This window comes from Oryzias latipes, chromosome 11 (genome assembly GCF_053564925.1).
Source record: "Oryzias latipes strain Hd-rR chromosome 11, Olatipes_Hd-rR_3.1".
Taxonomy (NCBI): domain Eukaryota; kingdom Metazoa; phylum Chordata; class Actinopteri; order Beloniformes; family Adrianichthyidae; genus Oryzias; species Oryzias latipes.
This window is the reverse complement of record NC_136247.1, coordinates 23079711-23098238: the sequence shown is the minus strand read 5'-3', so window position 1 is coordinate 23098238 and position 18528 is coordinate 23079711. Positions and strand designations below refer to the sequence as shown.

The 18528-nt window shown below is 42.3% G+C and overlaps 1 protein-coding gene across 15 annotated transcripts in view; it reads right to left on the bottom strand.

The window, feature by feature from the left end:
• The window catches only part of celf3a (cugbp, Elav-like family member 3a), a 39429-nt gene that overhangs the window by 3310 nt on the left and 17591 nt on the right, over nucleotides 1-18528 (bottom strand). For 5 of the 15 annotated variants that reach the window (XM_078955392.1, XM_078955394.1, XM_078955393.1 and 2 more), the window contains 10 exons: nucleotides 14613-14661; nucleotides 11863-11991; nucleotides 10625-10704; nucleotides 9732-9875; nucleotides 6681-6930; nucleotides 5419-5568; nucleotides 5237-5296; nucleotides 4297-4392; nucleotides 2551-2694; nucleotides 2325-2463 (listed from right to left, as the gene is read on the bottom strand). In XM_078955392.1, the coding sequence (XP_078811518.1) occupies nucleotides 2336-2463; nucleotides 2551-2694; nucleotides 4297-4392; nucleotides 5237-5296; nucleotides 5419-5568; nucleotides 6681-6930; nucleotides 9732-9875; nucleotides 10625-10704; nucleotides 11863-11991; nucleotides 14613-14661 (1230 nt within the window). In that variant the 3' untranslated portion in view covers nucleotides 2325-2335. Of the gene's footprint in view, nucleotides 1-815; nucleotides 916-2324; nucleotides 2464-2550; nucleotides 2695-4296; nucleotides 4393-5236; nucleotides 5297-5418; nucleotides 5569-6680; nucleotides 6931-9731; nucleotides 9876-10624; nucleotides 10705-11862; nucleotides 11992-14612; nucleotides 14662-18528 lie in introns of all 15 variants that reach the window. The other 10 variants (XM_078955397.1, XM_078955398.1, XM_023959635.2 and 7 more) reach the window with 5 other exon arrangements.

Sequence of the window (18528 nt, the reverse complement as noted above, 5' to 3'; positions counted from 1 at the left end):
AATGGTACGTCCCACCCTCGCATGGGAATCGTTTACTGTGACAGTTTTTCCACCACAATGCCCCTTCTTAAGCTTTTGGGTTCCCAGAATTCCTACAGAGAAATGCAGATCCTCCACCAGCATCACGGGTCACAGGAACCAAACAGTTCCACTCAGAACCAACCAAGAATCAAGTTGGAGTCTGGACACTTTCTTTCACTTCTATAAGACAAAAATGAGCACAGTGGTGTTGGAGAAGACTCACACACGAGGCGTCATTCACACTCAGACAGCAATGAGTCATCCACGAAGAGGAGAACATTCAGGCGACTGTTGGTTCCACAAAAAACAAACAAAGTTCAGTCACAAAGTCACTCGGAACCAAACCACAACCCTGCACTCACCAGAAGCTACTAAAACTAAATGGGGTTGGGTGGGGTGTAAGAATGATAATCATGACACACAACAGAAACCCATCAGAACCAAAACAAGGAGAAAACTGGATCCATGTTGGATGGAGACCATCTTCTCTGTTTTACACAACTTTTACCCACAGAATGTCATGATAATCAGTTGCTTACAAATGCTGAGGTCATGTGACAATTATTGATTGTTTTTTTGCAAGGATTTAAAAAAAAGGAAACAGGACAAAGAAAATAGAGGAACGCCACAACGCAACAAACACAGTTCACAGTCACCACGGTAACCCGCCATGCAGCTGAGCATGGTGAGCCGAGCCGCAACAAGCCCCCCCCCCCCCCCCCCCAAAAAAAGTGCTAACGGCAACCACCACAGGCAATATCGCCACAGCAACCAACACAGGCCAATCAACTTACAACGCTGTGAGAAGGAAGGGGGGGAGAGGTTTTAGCGGTTGCTAGGCAGCCGTAGCCATAGCGCCGCACGTCTCCACGATTTATGTATGGGCGGGACAGTCTGGAGAGTGGTGTGATGTTTTTTTTTCAGGAAAAATGGAACAGCACAAAAACAGTAAATGAAAAGAAAAGCAAAATTAATGAGGGACAGTTAAACCCTGCGACAGAACACTGGTTAGACAGAACATTTAATTCTCAACCAAAGGAGAGCAGGACCACTTCTATGCAGCTGGCGCTTTCTTTACAGCAGAGAGGCATTTTCAATTTCAGGTTCTAGGTGCTGCCACCTCCTTACAATGAATCTTACAGTAAATATACTGTCCAGCTGTTGACTAATTCCGTTCCACATTATAAAACGGCTATAAAGGAGGTATCGGTTTAATTTAGTTTGCATATTAAAGACCCGCTCCGATGAAAAGGGTGTTTCAAACACGTTCTTGTGGAAAATTTTCCCATGGTGGAGGATATAAAGAAAGAAAATTAAGCTTAAAATTGCATTTCTGAGTATTTCTGTATGCAAATCGTTGATCAGGAGTAGGTAAAAAAAAGGCAGCTGAAAAATGATCCTATTTGTGACGTAGAAAAGGTGCTGGGCGGACCACCAGCTCCCTGTTCAGCGCCACAACGAAACGGGCAGTGGAAGTGTATGGAGGGATTTTGGTGCCATTATTCCAAGCGCAACACTCACTGTTTTGAGCGTAAAACTTTAACAATTTTCTGTGCTCAAAACACTGTTTTGAAACTCAAAACTACGCGCTGATTATCGAAATAAATTCTCTCTCTAATGCACTCGATTCAGAGCAGGGCACCGCGTTACTAATGTGCCATAAAAGCCGGCCAAACACAGACACGGACATGAAGGGTGATGCTGATTGGTCAGAAAGTCTTCCAATTAGCTCGTAGACGGAATCTGGTTTGTCTACGTTTGGAAGAATTTCCGACCAATCAGCATCAATGTCCATGTCTGTGATTGGCCGGCTTTTGTGGCACATTAAAATTTATCGAGAGAAAATTGTTTTGTCTGGATGTATTTTTGAGTTTCAAGTAGCGCTTTGAGATTTTATCTAAAATGTAAAGCGCGTTCTAAATAAAATTTATTATTATTATTATTAAATAATGTTTGGAGCACACAAAATTATTAAAGTTTTCCACTCAAATCAGTGAGTGTTGCACTTGGAATAATGGCACAAAAATCCTTCCATAGAGGCGGAGCTTGCTTTGTGCCAACGGTCCCGCCCACAACTTAGAGGTAAAGTTATTTCCTAGCGGTGAATTTAGAATAGAATTTATTTCCTATATCAAAGAAAACTACACGGGTTTTTGTATTTTGTCTAAAAGCAGCAACATCATCATGAAAAGACCACTTTGAAACGAGATCTAAAGCTGATAAAAGTGGGACTGTAAGCTTTAAAACACCAGCTGTCAACAAGCCGGATCCCTTCGTGATGGCTCAAAGACAAAGGCGCTCACCTTTCACTGTTTCAGTAAGGTCTGTTAGCATCCTTGGGCCTTTTCAGCTGCACCTTCAGCCTCTTCATGCCTATCTGGAAGCCATTCATGGCCTGGATGGCTGTCTGGGCGCTGGATGGGTTATCAAAGCTGACAAAACCTGAATCAAAAGCAAGCAGAAAAAGCTGCATCATTCCTCATTTGAGGCCTCGTCCACCTCGTGAGACCAACATTTCTTGGGGCTCACCGAAGCACTTGCTTTGGTTTGTGGCCCGGTCCACGAAGACTTTTGCAGAGATGACGTTTCCAAAAGGCAGGAACATCTGCAGAATCTCTGAGTCAGTAAACTCCTGCGGCAGGTGATAGATGAAGATGTTACAGCCCTCAGGACCTGCACGCAAAAAAACAAGAAGCATGGAATCACTCAGTAAATCCTGACCAAAGCTCAGCAAACTTTGATTAGGGAAGAACCAAAGAAACGTGGATGTTTGCTCCATCTTTACTCTGCAAACTCAGCCAGTCCTGAAGATTTAGGTCTGCAGAATGACGCCAAACAAACTTCTGCTGAAATATTTTCCCAGCATTAAGTAAAAATTATCATTATTGATGGAATAAATCCAGAACAAATGTGTGCTGCTGCACCTTTCCAACCTGCTCACACTAAAGGTAAAAGTGGCTGACTGTTCCCTTCAACAGCCTCCCCATATGAACATGGTTTGATCCAACTGCTGTTTTCTAACAGAAACAGGAACGTCACGGATCGTTTTGATCATTATATAGTGGAGAATGCTTCAAGAAGTGAGGGAGAGCCGTCTGAGAGGTGGGACAGATCAACGGACTCCCAGAAATCCTGTGGATCCGCAGATTTAAATCTGTGTTTGTGTTACAACGTCCTTCATTCAGAGCTGAGAGTTATAAAATTCATGTATCTGTCCCTATGTGCATATTTCTCCTGCGGCTCCCCTTCAGACACACGTTTATGTTAAATTCTATTTCATTTTAGTTTAAATTAATTTTTCAAACTAAGGTTTTAAATCTAAGTTCTCATGTAGGACGGCGCACCAGATGGAACAAGAACGACTTCTTCTTGACACTAAGTCACTATGTTTTCCAACTGAAGGCAAAAGATTTGATTAGAAATAAAGTAAACAGGAAACATTTAGGATTGCAAACTAATATAATCCAGAGGGTTGTTAAATGTGAGGTTATAAAACCCACAACATTCACAAACACACAATGTTTTCGTGATGCAAAAAAAAAACCAAAATATGACATTTCCAAGATAAGATGTGAGATCCTGTTTCTGTTTAGTTCCACGTGTTTGGATCTTGTTGAGCTTTAATCGAAGCTAAAGTTATCTGACCTGCTGGGTTTGTCACTGGTCATAGAGTCGCACTCTGATGACACACTTTAAGATGAATCAGTTCTCCTAGAAAACTTTCCCTGTACCACATTTTAGTGGTGTGGGGCCTTTTTGCTCTAATAACTTACTTTTAAAGCTGTTTTTAAAATGTTTTAATAACCCCAGATCTTCATTATATTACGCAATAGTTACATAAATTACTCTAAACTGTACAAAAACCTCAATTCAAGATGTAAATGTCATTTTCACAGCAAAAATTTAATGATTTTTAACAAGGATCAAAAGTGTAAAGATTAAAGAAAAAAAAGGTATCAATTACAAAACAAATGTTCAAAAAAAGAGATACACATCTATTCCAGGTGGTGTCACAATCATGTGTCATAACTCTTGTTTGTTTTTAACCTAAAATTTCAAAGCTAACACCTTTTTGTAGCTTTCACGTTAAATTGTGAATAGAAAATTATACAAATGGGGGGGGGGGGGGGGGGTCATTCTTACAACCTATTTAATCCCATCAGCGAGTGGAGAGACCATTGAGGGGTGAAATAAACTCAACCTTAGATGATCAAAGCAGTAAAGTCTAATCCTCTGTGGGCGTGGCGGCTGAGGTGTGAGGCTTTCTGAGCTCACCTTCCCTTTGCTGGAGCTGCTGTGGCTGCTGCGCCACCAGAGTGGGCTGGTGCGGGAACGGCTGTCCCACCAGGCTGTAGGCTGCTGGGTAGGTGGCTGAGGAAGAGGAGGGAAGAGGCTTTGTCTTGATTACAAAAGAAAACATCAACAAAATATAGAAACCTGAAGTTACTGCAGAGGCTTTTGATTATGTTAGGAAAGTGCAGATTCACCACAGACTTGTTTATGTTTGAATATCACATTTCTGCACAATAACCTTTCATACATCAGGGGTCTGCTACCTTTAACACTACAACATCCATTTGGTCCAGTTTCTTACAGAGCAAAACCCAGTAAGAGCAGCAAAGTCCCCCTTTTTTGTTTATAAAAGTATACTTTCTTTAGGCCATTAAGTCATTTGTTTATTAAATGTAGCTTCTAAATATTTAAGATAACTGAATTATAACTATTAGAATATTTTTGTATGTTTAGCAACTTTAACTTCTTTGACAGCAACACATGTAAGTCCAAAAGAAAGTTTCAAAATAAAATGCATCCTGTATTAAATTAGATCCTCCTGCTGCAGCTTATTGACTTTTCTATCAAATGCAGTGATGCACCTCTATTGTTTTTTCTCCATTTACTATTAGAGATAAATTTGACAACACTGGTGTAGAATCCAATTTTTGAATACAAATCTATACAAATGAACGCAATTGTTTACTTTTAGAACCCTGCAAACTAGACAATGTTGTGCAGAAGAAGATCAGAATAAGTGCTTTACGCTTATTCTAATAATGAACCACTCGGACAGTAGATTAGACCAGAACTACAAATCCAGTGTTACTTTAAACTGTTAGCATTACTCCTCAAAGCCAAACAGATGTACAACAGAGGGATAAAGAAGGAGCCTCAGCAGTCTATAGATATGAAATGTAAGCAGTTTGTGTCCTGAACTGACCTGTGTAGTGCTGCATGCCGGTATAAGCCTGCTGTAGGGGGTCCAGGACAGGACTCTGGGCTGAGGGACGACAACAAAATGTAGTTTTGTGCATTACAAACTGCAGAGAGTCATTAGTGCTTTGATTTTACCCAACATGCTTTGTAACAACTTTACAACAAGGAGAAAGTTGTGTTTCGCACCTTGATAGGCATGAACTCCATTAGTGTAGAGGGCTTCTGTAGCCGATTGGCCACTGGGTGGAGCTGGCACGGAGGGGTAGCTGTTCACTGCAATGGGTGGGGGCAGAGCAGGAACGGGTGTGGCTGCGATGGAGGGAGGAGTGCTGGTACCTGCAGACAAGTTCAGTTTGACTTTTAAAGCCTCTAGAGAGGGGATGAACCATCCATCCATCCATCAAATTTGCTGAATCCCCTTCTGGGTCATGGGGTTGCTGGAGCCTATCCCTGCTACTATTAGGTGAAGGTGTGGTACGCTCTGAACAGTCACTGGCCTGTTGCAGGGTCACACGCTCACATGCACAATTAGCAGCAATTTAGAATCACCAATGAACCCACGAAGCCTGTTTTTGGACTGAAACCCCATGAATGAAGGAGGAGAAACTCCACATAAGAAAGGACCCAGCCGGGGATTCGAACCAGCAGCCAGGAAATAAAGCGGTCTGACGAATATTCCTGCTAAAGTTAACAGATGCAGGTGTCTTTCAGTGAGGAATGAAGAACTAAAGGAACCGAAGTTCTGATGAAACACTAAGAAGACGCACATCTTGTGGGTTTGACAGCTTCCAGTTCTTTACTGCAGAGTTATACTCTTTTCCGAACCTTTAGTACAATCAACAAGTGAAAGTTAACAAGAAATGTTTAAATGAAAGAAAAATCCAGAAACAAAGGAAATAAACATCATTAGACAATAATTAAACAGAAATGATCTCCTATAGACAGCGTGCAGTGGTTTACTCAATAACCTATAGATGTTTATCAGACTTTAAGCTCATTAGAAACTGCTGATAAAGTTCTTTTTGGACAAATCTAACATCTTCTGCTCAGTTTTCCCCAAAAAGTTCTGCTTCTGTTCCTTTCACTTCTTTAGATCAACAAAGCTTTTAAGATAAGAAAAAAAGTAAAGAAGATTTTGGATGTTTTTCTCTGTAATCTGGTCACAAGTGCAGAACCTCCAAATCTCCGTGTCCCATCATCCTCCAGCTATTCCGCACAAACATCAAGGAGTTCTAAAACCAGACAGGAGACGAGGGTCTGACCTGCAGGTGACATCTCTAGCATCATTAAAGAAAGATGTGGGAGTTTGTATCCCACGCATGTGATAGACTTCCTTCTTTAACTCTGTCCCTATGAAGCTCAACAGAAGAACAAGAAGAATTCTTTGACTCATTTCTTTAGAGTCAAATTAGAGCTCAACCTAAAATAAAATAAAAAAAATGACTGACCGTTTGAAATGTCGACCTCTTGGAATCGTCTCAACCTGTCCTCATATTTCAGGCAGAAATCGAATGGAAGCTGTGCCGGAGCCAGACATCCACAGGCGCCGTTACCTGAGGAAGGGGTGATGGATGCTATCGGCGTGGCAATGATGCTGTTGGGGTTGAGCGCAGCGAGCTGTTGCATCTGAACCGCTGCCACCGTGGCAACAGGAGAGAGGTAAGCTGACTGGGCGACCAAGGCCTGCTGCTGCATCAGCTGCGGGGCAGAAAAAGACGCGGCTGCTCATCAAACGTCTTCAGATATTTCAGCAGATTTATGAAAAACACGAAAAGCCGAATCTCTGACAATCAGATTTTTCCACAACTATATGGATTCGTTTAATCCCTCACTGGTAGCTGCATGCAGTGATAAAATCCGGTGAAATAATTTAAAAAATATAAGTTTACGTGGAGGTTTTGTTTAAAAAGACATGACATTTTTCTTTGCTGTGGTCAAATCTTTGAAGTTAATTTTCTTGCTGCCTTATAAAAGTAAGTAAGTAAGTAAATAAATCTTTATTTATATAGGGCTTTTCTCAGAGAGCGACTCACAAAGTGCTTCACAATGTTAAAACAATGTAAAATCAGTGGTGAGACCCAAATAAACACACAGGCATATAAGTAAACAAACAAACACGCAGAACTGAACACACGTAAAAGTCAGCTAAAAGCTTTCCTAAATAAAAACGTCTTAACTTGAGCTTTAAAACACTCGACTGAGTCAATCTGGCGCAGAGACAGGGGGAGGTCATTTCAAAGTCGGGGAGCGACTGCCTGAAAGGCACCGAGGTCTCCCCTATTTATAAAACAAGTTTTTGGAACACATAAAAGATTTTTATCAGTGGACCTCAAGGAGCGTGCAGGAGTGTAGGGAGTTAAAAGGTCAGAAATATAGTTCTGGGTTTGTCCGTGCAAGGCTCTAAAAACTAAAATCAAAATCGATTCTAAATTTCACAGGAAGCCAATGTAACGATAAAAGCAGAGGGGTGGCATGAGTGCGCTTATTGGTTCCAGTCAAAAGCCTTCAGCAGAGTTCTGGACCAATTGGAGAGACTTTTTGTTAAAACAAGTAAAAAAGAGAAATGCAGTAGTTTAACCGAGAGGAGATAAAAGCATGGATGATCAAATCAAGGTCAGATCTGGTTAACATTGTCTTCAGTTTAGCCACGTTCCTCAGGTGGTAAAAACAGTTTTTGACCAAGAGCTTCGAGTGAGAGTCTAGAGACATAGCTTTGTCAAACCAGACAACAAGATTCCTGAGACTGGGCTGGACAGAAGAGCTCAGTGAACCAAGCTGTCTTATTAAAAATTATTGTCTCTGTCTTATTAAGGTTCAGGAGTAAATGGTTGTCATTTAACCAAACTCTAATGTTGGCCAAGCAGTCTAGTAGATACGAAAGATGTGTGTAATTATTTTTTCCAAAGGACCAATAAAGCTGAATGTCATCAGCGTATAGATGATACGAAATATTTGAAAAGCTTCGGGGGCTTTTTTGTAATTTTCAATCAGAGTTTGGTTTTTAATGGAAGGTTTTTAAATAAAACTGTTTGAAATGCCCACAAATGAAAACGTCCATCTTGACTGGAAACGTAGTCAGGCTCCACAAATGGAGCAGATGGAAATGAAGCAAATCTGAAACCAGCAGCGGAGAACTCAGCCTTCCAGTTGCTCATTGTTTGGCCAATTTTAGAGGGAAACCAGGACATTTAATTTATGATGAAGTATTATGACTACCATGTTAGAAAGAAAGAAATATGTAAGAAAAAAGTTCTACAATTATAACAAAAAGTCAAAATTTTATGAGATAAAGTTGTCAAATTATAAGAACAAGATGTTCAACAAAAGATATTTTACAAAAAAAAGTTGTAATATAGTGAGAAAAAAATGTTGACATTACTCTAACAAAAAGTTATCCAATAATGAGAAAATTCCGGAATAAACAAAATTTTACGAGAAACAAGTCGCATTATAAAAAAAACGTTTACAAAAAATGTAAAAAAAAGAAGTTCTAAAATTGTGAGAAAAATTGTTACATTTTTCCAAAAAATCAGTCGTAAAATTATGATAAAAAGTAAATATTTTACATAAAAGAAGTTGTGAAATTATGAAAAATAGTCTAAGTTTTACAAGAAAAAGGGGATAAAAATATATGAGAAAAAAATGTTAAAATTTTACGATAAGTCGTAAATTATGATAAAAAGTAAAGAATTTCAAGAACACATTCATAACATTATGAGAAAATAAAATCAACTTTTTCTTAAATAAAGTCGTACAAAAAAAATCTTTTACAAAAATAAAATCGTAAATGGGCCGTAAAAGGCGTAATTTTACCAGGGAAAGAGTCATTTTTTTAAAGAAAATAAAGTTGTACATTTACAAAAAAAAGCTACGCTGATTCAGCGAGATCCCGTTTCTCTGCGACATTTTAAAAGTGAACATTTTATTTTAGTAAAAAATCTAGCTTTTTCCTCATAAAACCTTTTGAAGTTTGTTTTTACAACTTTTGTCTTGTAAATTGTTGAATATTTTTTCACAATTTTTAGTAAAATTTGCATTTTGATTTCATTTTTGTACGACTTTATTCTCATATATTTCTTTTACGGTGGCTCTAATACTCTGTGGCTATAAATCAGTTATAACTTTCAAGTTTTCTATCAAAAATATCTATTTTTTCCCCTGCTAGCACAAACATGTTTTTGCTAAGGTTCAGTTTTTATCTGTCAAGGGTGGATACATTTTTCCAGATAAAGATCAGGAACCGGAGGGCTGAAGCTTCATGGGACATCTTCTCTTTGTGTCTTTGTTGAAACAACGAGTCAAGAAATCTTCTTTTAGAGATCCACGACGACTGAACATGGGTTGATGTCCATTTATTGACATCTTCTCATAAAACTTCAAGTGTCCGGGAATGTTGATGTTGAGAAAATGAACCTCCTGAAGCAGCACTAACCTTTCAGGATCTCATCACAGTCATCGTGCTTTAGTGAACAAACCGTCTGCCGCGGCACGTTTCTCACCGCCTGTGTGTAGGCGTTGTAGGCCCCGAGGTGGAGGGTCATGGGACTGATGACTCCCAGCTGAGATGCCACCTGCTGCATCCGCCTGAGCCCCCGCTCCTTCTCTGAATCTGCAAACTTCACCACCAGGCTGGAGGAGGCGCCCTGCAGAGGAGAGAGCGATCAAAACCACGCCAGCTTTTCGCCGTGGACCTCACAACATCTGGATCTTCAGAGTGGGAAAGAGGAGCAGAACGCCGTGCTTATAATCACAGAAAAAAAAAAATATTCAAGCTTTATGTGGGTGATAGATGCGAAAACACAAACCTAATGATCATTTACACCTAATGAGGCTTCTAGACCTTTGCTTCTGCCTATAATGCAATCTGCACAGGACAGAGGTGTAGAACAGTCAAAGCTACACTGAGCTTTTTCATTTTTCTTTGCTCTAAAAACATTAGGAGCTCACTGGTTTGCGTTTTTGTTGTCTTCAGTCGTCTTCAGATACAGAGCGTCCTCCTTTAGGAGTCGGAGTAGAGAGGCTGTGCAATGACACAAATCTTCATGTTTGAGCTAAACTGGTTAAAAGAGGACGAATGAGTCAGAGTTTCTCCAACAAAAGCTCGCTCAGGGTTCAGAATGACTCAGCCGCTGGGGCTGTGAGGGTTCAGCAGGACCGTTAGAGGAAGGTGACATTTGGGGAGGAGCTCCAATAAATGTGTTTTTTTACGCCTTAAAAGATGCATTTTACTCCAGAGACAAACCAAACTGCTCTCTGCTGTGTGTGTGCACATGTGAGGAGGAGGAGGGGACAAAATGAGAAGTGGTGACTCTTCGCTGAGTCACTGCACTGAGTGTCTACAAAAGATGCGAAGCATCAGCATGAGCGCCAGTGTTTGTGGGCGGGGACTCACAGGTAGGGTGCGACTCCCGTGCAGAGCGTTGATGGCGGCCTGGGCCTCCGCGTTGCTCTGGAATTTCACAAACGCACAACCTGAAAGGAAACGACACGCCGTTGGCGCCACACAAACTCGCATCAGAAGCCGCGCTCCATCACTTACTCCGGCGTCATTAAAGCGCGGCCTGCAGAATATTCATTGCTCTATCCATCACGGCCCGTAAACCAGCGCATGCATCATTACCCGTGACCCATAAAACCTATTGCATTATTAGTCATGGCTCATGCAACAAATGCAGAAAAATGCGGCGTGTGTGTTGGAGCTGTCACCGGATTTTGATTTACAAAGAAAAGATCATTAGCATTGTTGTTACTGACAATAGTCGTTAATATCCTTTGCTGCAGGCTTCAAGCAAACAGTCAATTCCTCTTTTCACGCTCATGACTCGCAGCGCGGCCGAAATCATTTCCCTGTGAAGCACTTTGAAGGGTCTTTGACTTTAGGCTGTTAGGAAGCGGCGGCGGTGAACCTTCAACCCTCCACCTCCTGATCGGTTTGGGATAAACAGGGAGCTTTTTATTTATTTATCTTAGAGCAATCAGCACAGATTTGCCCCATAAATCTGATGCTTGTATTCCACAAGCTAAACGAGCCACTTTGCTTTCTTATCAATAAAACGTTTTCCTGCAGGGGGGGAGGGACCAATTTGAACCTTTGGGTCAAAGGTCAAACTGGTTGATGTTTTGGAGCACGCATTTAAAAAAAAAATTCTATTCCAGGCATGCAGTTCCTTCAGTGATGCTTTCCAGCTCGATTCTCAGAATCCTGCGGGCCAGATGGGACGTGTAACCCTTCCACTGAATCCCGGGTGCCCCTCGGGGGGCCTCGACACAAATCAGCATAGCTGGCAAGCCTCCAACCCTTCCAGAAGGCTTCTAAATCAGATGCTTCCCCACCAAAACTAACGGCTTCCAGTCTCTCCAAGGTGTGAGCTATTTCCTCCTCTGTAAAGCTGAGCGCAGAAACCGATCGCAGCTCAGATCCATTTGAGTCTTCTGAGTGTGGATGAAGATCTGAACGTAGATAGTCAGGTAAATGCACCCAGCCTCTCCAATAAGGAACAGCGTCAACACAGTGTGAGGACCCCCCCCCCCTACTTGAAAACAAGATTTCAATTTTCTCCATGGCTCCGGGCTTTTCAGGAAACACGCTTTTATTATTCCTCTGGTTCCTCAGGAGGGATGTGACATTACCTTTGCTGGTCCCGTCGGGCCCTCGCAGCACCGTGCACTCCTCTATGCTGCCAAACGGCTCAAACATTTTCCTCACATCTGCATCCGTCTGTTGTTTTCCCAGCATGCCCACAAACAGCTTCCTGTCTTCTAAGGGGAAGGAGGGCGTCATGATGGGAGGGGAGGGGGGGCATGATATTGAAAGAGAGGGGGACAAAAGGAGGTTTTTGAAAAAAAGATGTACAGACATAGACAGAAGCTTGCTATACTTCTAACCCCCAGCAGAGGGCAGTAAAACGAGCAGCTCAGCAAACAGCATCTGGCTGTGACTCAAATGTTTGTCTCCTTTGTGAAGCTGCTCCCCCAAGGATCAAACCAGCCTTCCAGTGTGCTGGAGCTCATTCACTTCACATCGCGACACATTTCTGAGCTCCAGAATAAAACAGAGGTGAGCACGAGGCAGATCCTGCTGCAATCTGTTCAGACACAAGCCGGTTACACCAAGAGGACGATTTGGTTGGATGGAAATCACACAAATGTCAAATAATCAACACGAAGGAGGAAAGGAAAAAGGCAAAAAATCAGGCTGGTTTGGATCACAAGGGATACATTTCTCACCAAACTTAGCAGCTAACATTTCAGTTACATGTAAAGAAAAATATATTTTATTTTTTTAAGCAAAAAATGAGACCTGCAGCTTATATCCAAATGAACATTAATCCACTTAAATGTTAAAGAATAAAAGAGAATAAAAACATATATATTATGAACTTTTTCCCCGCCATTAAAATGTCTTTTTTTATTTTAAAAGTCCCACTCCGATCATCTTTTGATCTATCTTTAAAGTGTTCCCGGTCGTCTTTTCATTATGATTCTGCTGTCTTTTGCCAAAATCCAAAAACCTGTGTAGTTTTCTAGGACACAGTTTCTGCAGAGTGACCGGAGTTCATGAGAAATTCCCCTACCAATGCCCCCTTTCCCTTCCCTGTTGCTGAGAGCTCTCTGTTTACACGCTCTCCCGCCGCCTCACTCCCCCAAACTAACATTAGCGGTGAAACAAAAAATGGCGAGCAGTATCAGAGCGTCCAGCCGTCCAGTTCTGATCAGGATCCCAGCTCAGACGAGGAAAACATAGATGTTCGTGGATCTATTCGGATCAGGGAGGCTGTGGCTCCGCCCAACTTTTTTTTTTTCACGTCACAAGTACGGCTTTTTTTTAAATCTGCTTTTGATTCATTTAAATATAGAAAGACTCAGAAATATAATTTAAACCTGAATTTTCTTTATAAATGTCATCCACCATCAGAAAAATGCTGCAAGAATACACAATTTTTTATCAGAGTGGGTCTCACTTCCTGTGATTCTGGTGAATTCACGCAACAGGATGTTCACAGCACTGAAAGGTAACTTCAAGCTGCTCAGAAGCAGCGTCACCATCTCCAGGCCTGAACTCGTTAAGAGGATGGAGTGAAGCGAGGAGGAAAAGTGTCTTCTGCTTCGACGAGCCGCTCAGAAATTCTTCCAGATAATCCAGCTTGTAATTAGTAAACAAAAACCATCGTCTGCGATGGGACGGGCGGCATTAGTGCACATGGCGTGCTTAACTTGGATGTCTCTGAAGGCACCATTAACCCGTTCACATCAGACGCCGCTTGAGCAGGAATTTCATTACAGGCCTGAGCATCAAATCAGGCTGATCGGCATTTTGCAAAGACGGGAACATTATTTTGTCGGGAAGAGGACAGAATATTAACTTAAAAACAACATAATCAGTGTCAGTTTATGGCTAAATAGATCTATAAATACAATCCAGTCACATGACTTGAACCTGATTAGATTAGAATTAGAATCATTTGAATGAGGCGAATAGATACCGCAAGTAATATGTACATTAGCAGTAAGTTTGAGCAACAAACGTTCTTACTTCTGATCTTTCAAAGTTTCCCTTTAGAAGTTTTTACCTAAATGTGGACTAAATGATCAATATTTGTATTTTAACTTTGTAGGAAGCAGCGAAGACGTCCTTCAGCCATGTTTAAAACCGTTTTCGGTGAGAAGAAGGCTCGGCTCGGCGCTGGTGAAGCTCCTGTCAGTTCGGGAGGAGACTCGCCATTTCCTGGAGGATCTGCTGCAACGTTTCATTAGGAAAAAACTGAAAGTGAAGCATCATTTCAGTAGGTGGACGTGTGAGTGGAGTTCACAGTTTACTCTCAGACTAGACAATGTTCGCCTTTTTGGACTTGGAGGACCAGTCACTCAGTTTATTTCTGTGAAAGCACAAAGCTGGGGGGGGGGGGGGGGGGGGGGGGGGGGGTTATTAACAATGGGGGGGCAAAGCAATTCTAAGCTGCCATTAACAGAGGCATGATGGGTAAAAATTGGAAGCTGATGCATTGCTTTTGCGTTGTAAAAGCCAACTTCATTTAAACCAGGAGTTTCCAGGAAAATGAAGATCTAATCATTACACTACCTCTGCTCTATCGGATCAAAAACCATATATTATTAGAAAAATGTAGGTTTGCCAGGGCTTACATCATAAAGACTCCATGCTGCAGCTTAACTCCACAGTCTAAGTAATCTGTCTGCAGCTCCATCCAAATATATTCAGCCCATTCTGACACCGAATGGGACTAAGGAGGCTTCAAAGCGCTGAAGTGGATCTTCGGCCGCATGTCAGCTGAAGACGGAGTGAGCGGCTAACTTTAGCCCGTTCGCAGGCTCACTGTTTGGACAGGTGCTGTGTGTTTGTGTGGCGGACAGGTCTCTCTTACCTCCTCTGCTCTCGCTGTCCGCAGGCTTCACTTGGATTGGTCGATTCATCTGTGGAGAAACGGCGACGGTTCAGACGTTAATCCCAGTAAAGATGACTCGACAGGATTTATTCAGCAAAAATGAAAAGAAAAGGAAAAACAGTAAAATCTGGAATTTATGCATTTCTCATCCAACTTTAAAGGATTTTAACCTCTTTTAGGAGACAGCAATTACAATGTATTTTCATATTAACTAATTCATGTAAAAGATTGAAAAAAAGGAAACTTTCGGGAAAATGAGAAAATGATTTTAGCTTGAAATTCACAAAAGGTAGTAGAATAACAAATCTGTGCCAAATGTTTTCCTGTAAAACAATAAAAACTTGCAAAAACACAATTCTAAGAACATAAAGACTCTTTTTCTTCTGTCTTGCAAGAAAAATGATCCTATCAGGAAATTAGCTAGAAACACTAATTTAAATAAATTCAGTACATTTATATTGAGTGCCACAGTCCACCTTTCCTTATTTTAAGAGAAAAATATTTAAAAAAAATTAGAATTACATGTAAATTACGCATAACAGTCAAACAAAAGTTCAATAAACATTGAAGTTTCCCTTAATTCAAGTTCTTGAAATAAGATTGATCACCATTCACAAATAGATAAATATTCTGCATTAAAGGGTCTATTTAAAAAAAATCCACTTGTTGAGGTTTTTAGTGTATTATGTTAATTTCTGACTAAAAACAACCCAAAGCGGTATTTTGATCTGTTCGCACATTTTTCTCTAAAAAGTTGCTCTCCGAGCACCAGCCCCTTCCAATCCATGTAAATGAGTGGGTCCTCACATTGTGACATCACAAAGTGGGGATCCGCCCCTTCCAAGAGCAGTCTGCACCCTGACCCCAACAGGCTAAAAGACACAACCACTTTCTCTGCTTAGGTGACCGGCTAAACGCTTTCATTTTTTGTGGTAAAAGGCGGATACTTGTGTAACCCAAAGCGCTTTACAGTCCCAAGGTGGGGTTCGGCGTCTTGCCAAAGGACACTTCGACACATGGGCGGGCAAGGCGGGAATCGAACCTCCATTCATCCGAGCAGAGGTCGACCGCCTTCCCACTGCACCGCAGCCGCCCCATGCACAATATGCACATCCATCTTTGCAAAAGTTCGGATGTGGTTTGCTTTCGTTCACGCTCGAGGCCGGCTCTAGGATGACGTCATGAAATGGGAGGCACCCGCAAGGAGAGAAAGGCGGAGCCTGGGAGAGCGAGGCGTCTTAACTCAGAATAAGAAAATAAGCTACAAAAATAATTCATTATTTTATTAAAAAATCCTTAAGAAAAGCGTGATGTAGGGCCTTTAAACATATGATCTACTGTAAAGTAAAATATGAAAACTGTTTTAATTAGAGATATTTCTTTAAATAAGATGTTTTCAAGATGGAATGACTCATTCTGACTAAATCAGGATTGATTTATTTTTTTTAAATTATTAGATTTTACTGAAAAGTCACCAGTAAGTTAGTTTGTCTCATATCGAGTGTAACAGGATATTTCAAATCCTTTGTGAGAGTTTGAGTTTTTTCCGCGTGCACTACAAAAACTGAAACTTAAGTGTCACTCGATCAACATTTAAAGTATTTTCAGTTCTTTTTGTTATGATTATTACGTTTTTAGTCAAAATTAGAATATCTGTGTTGTTTTCTAGGACATAGTTTCTGCAGAGCAGCAGGAGTTTAGAAATTCCCCTCCCCTGTGTTGTGGGCGCAGAGTGAGCCTTGCCCCACTTCCCACTATCCATCTCCCAACCTAAAATTGGCAGTGCAACAAAAATGGTAAATGGCGTTTACTTGTAGAGCGCTTTACAGTCACACACACATTCACACTCTGGTGGCGAACACTGGCGCCTACCTCCCACCAGAGGCAAGGTGGGGTTCAGTGTCTTGCCCAAGGACACATTGACTCATAGGCATGATCTTACGATCATGGGTCGACCGCCCTACCGCTGGCAGCAATATCAGAGCTATCCGTACAGTTCTGATACAGAGTCTGCGATTTAAATAAAGAAATACTCCAAACTGACATTTTAAACTGAATTTTCTATAATTATGTCCAGAAAAAAGCCACAAGAACATGTCTAGAATTTTTCCCTTACAGAAGAAGTCTTGGTCAGACGATTTTACTGACGTTTTTGTTTGTATTACAGAAAATGGGGGCAGAATTAATTTTTAGGGGCCTGTTTTTGCAGTTCTGTTTTCTCAGAGATTGTGAATCTGATTTCTCTGATTCAAAAGTGGCGTGCACGTGCGTTTCTCCTCTGTGATTTCCGGTTTTGTTGTAACTCCGGCCGCCATCAGCTGACACAGATATCTGCAGTGTCATCCGGCAGCTCCCCCCCCCCCCCCACCTCCTCGTTCCATCCATCAGAATCTGCTCTAATCCTGCCGTCCACCGCTCCCTGTCCCCCTATCACACAAAACCAGGAAAAGCACACACCCACGCAGGATTGGGCAAATGATAGGATTAAGAACACTCGCCAGCTAATCTGGATTAAAGGAGCACGCAGCATCAGAAAACAGTGCTGGGGAGAGAAGCTAAGATGAATGTGAGCAGGGTTTCAAACGTTTAGAGAAACAAAGGAGGAGAAAAGGAAACCCGGAGACTCCCCCCCTCCAAAAAAAAAAAAAAAAAAGATGAATGAACCTTTTCGTAAATAATCTAGATCCAACATCGCCATCATGTCGGGTGTAAGTAAAGCACACCAGGAGCCACAGCGTGGACAAAGAACAAGCAGAGATTGGGAGGCAAGAAGGCTGGGATTGGGGGGCATATGGAGGAGAGGGAGGGGGAGGGGTGAGTGAAAGGAGGAGAGGAGGTGAGAGCATCAGAGTGACACTCCGTTAGCTGGAGCTTAATGAAGGTCTTAATTATGGAGCCGCTGACATTTCAGCCAGTCACCGATCCCGTGACACTGATTGATCCGCCGTGATCGGTCATTGGGAGACGCCATCGATCGGCGCAGCGGTCCTGCATCCGTCGGGGCCGGGACCCGCATGAACAAACGTCTGGACCTGAAATACCACCGGAACCTGCAGCAGAGGCCTCCTGCGTCTCCTAGTGAAGAGCCTCCAATTGATCGCACCAATTAGGAGGATGATTGAGGGCCGATGTGTCAGAACTATCTTCCAATCAGTCAGCAGATGGGAGTCTGGCTCCTGCTGCTGAATATTAATCTGAGTTGCTCTCAGTTAGTTGCTATTTGAGGCAACAGAGACGCAAACGTCCAGACAGAGTTTGCAGCCCCAAGAGGTCCTGCCTCCAGGTAAAAATTCAGTTATTCTGTTCAGCAGCAGCAGAAAAAGAAGCAGTTACTACAGCAGCAGCAGCAGCAGTGCAGCAGCTACAACCTCAGCCACAGCAGCAGCAGCTACAACAGCAGCAGCTACAGCAGCAGCAGCAGCAGCTAAAGCCTCAGCTACAGCAGCAGCAGCTACAACAGCAGCAGCAGCTACAGCCTCAGCTACAACAGCAGCAGCTACAACAGCAGCAGCAGCTACAGCCTCAGCTACAGCAGCAGCAGCTACAACAGTAGCAGCTACAGCAGCAGCAGCAGCTAAAGCCTCAGCTACAGCAGCAGCAGCTACAGCAGCAGCAGCAGCTAAAGCCTCAGCTACAGCAGCAGCAGCTACAGCAGCAGCAGCTAAAGCCTCAGCTACAGCAGCAGCAGCTACAACAGCAGCAGCAGCTACAGCCTCAGCTACAACAGCAGCAGCTACAACAGCAGCAGCAGCTACAGCCTCAGCTACAACAGCAGCAGCTACAACAGCAGCAGCAGCTACAGCCTCAGCTACAGCAGCAGCAGCTACAACAGTAGCAGCTACAGCAGCAGCAGCAGCTAAAGCCTCAGCTACAGCAGCAGCAGCTACAGCAGCAG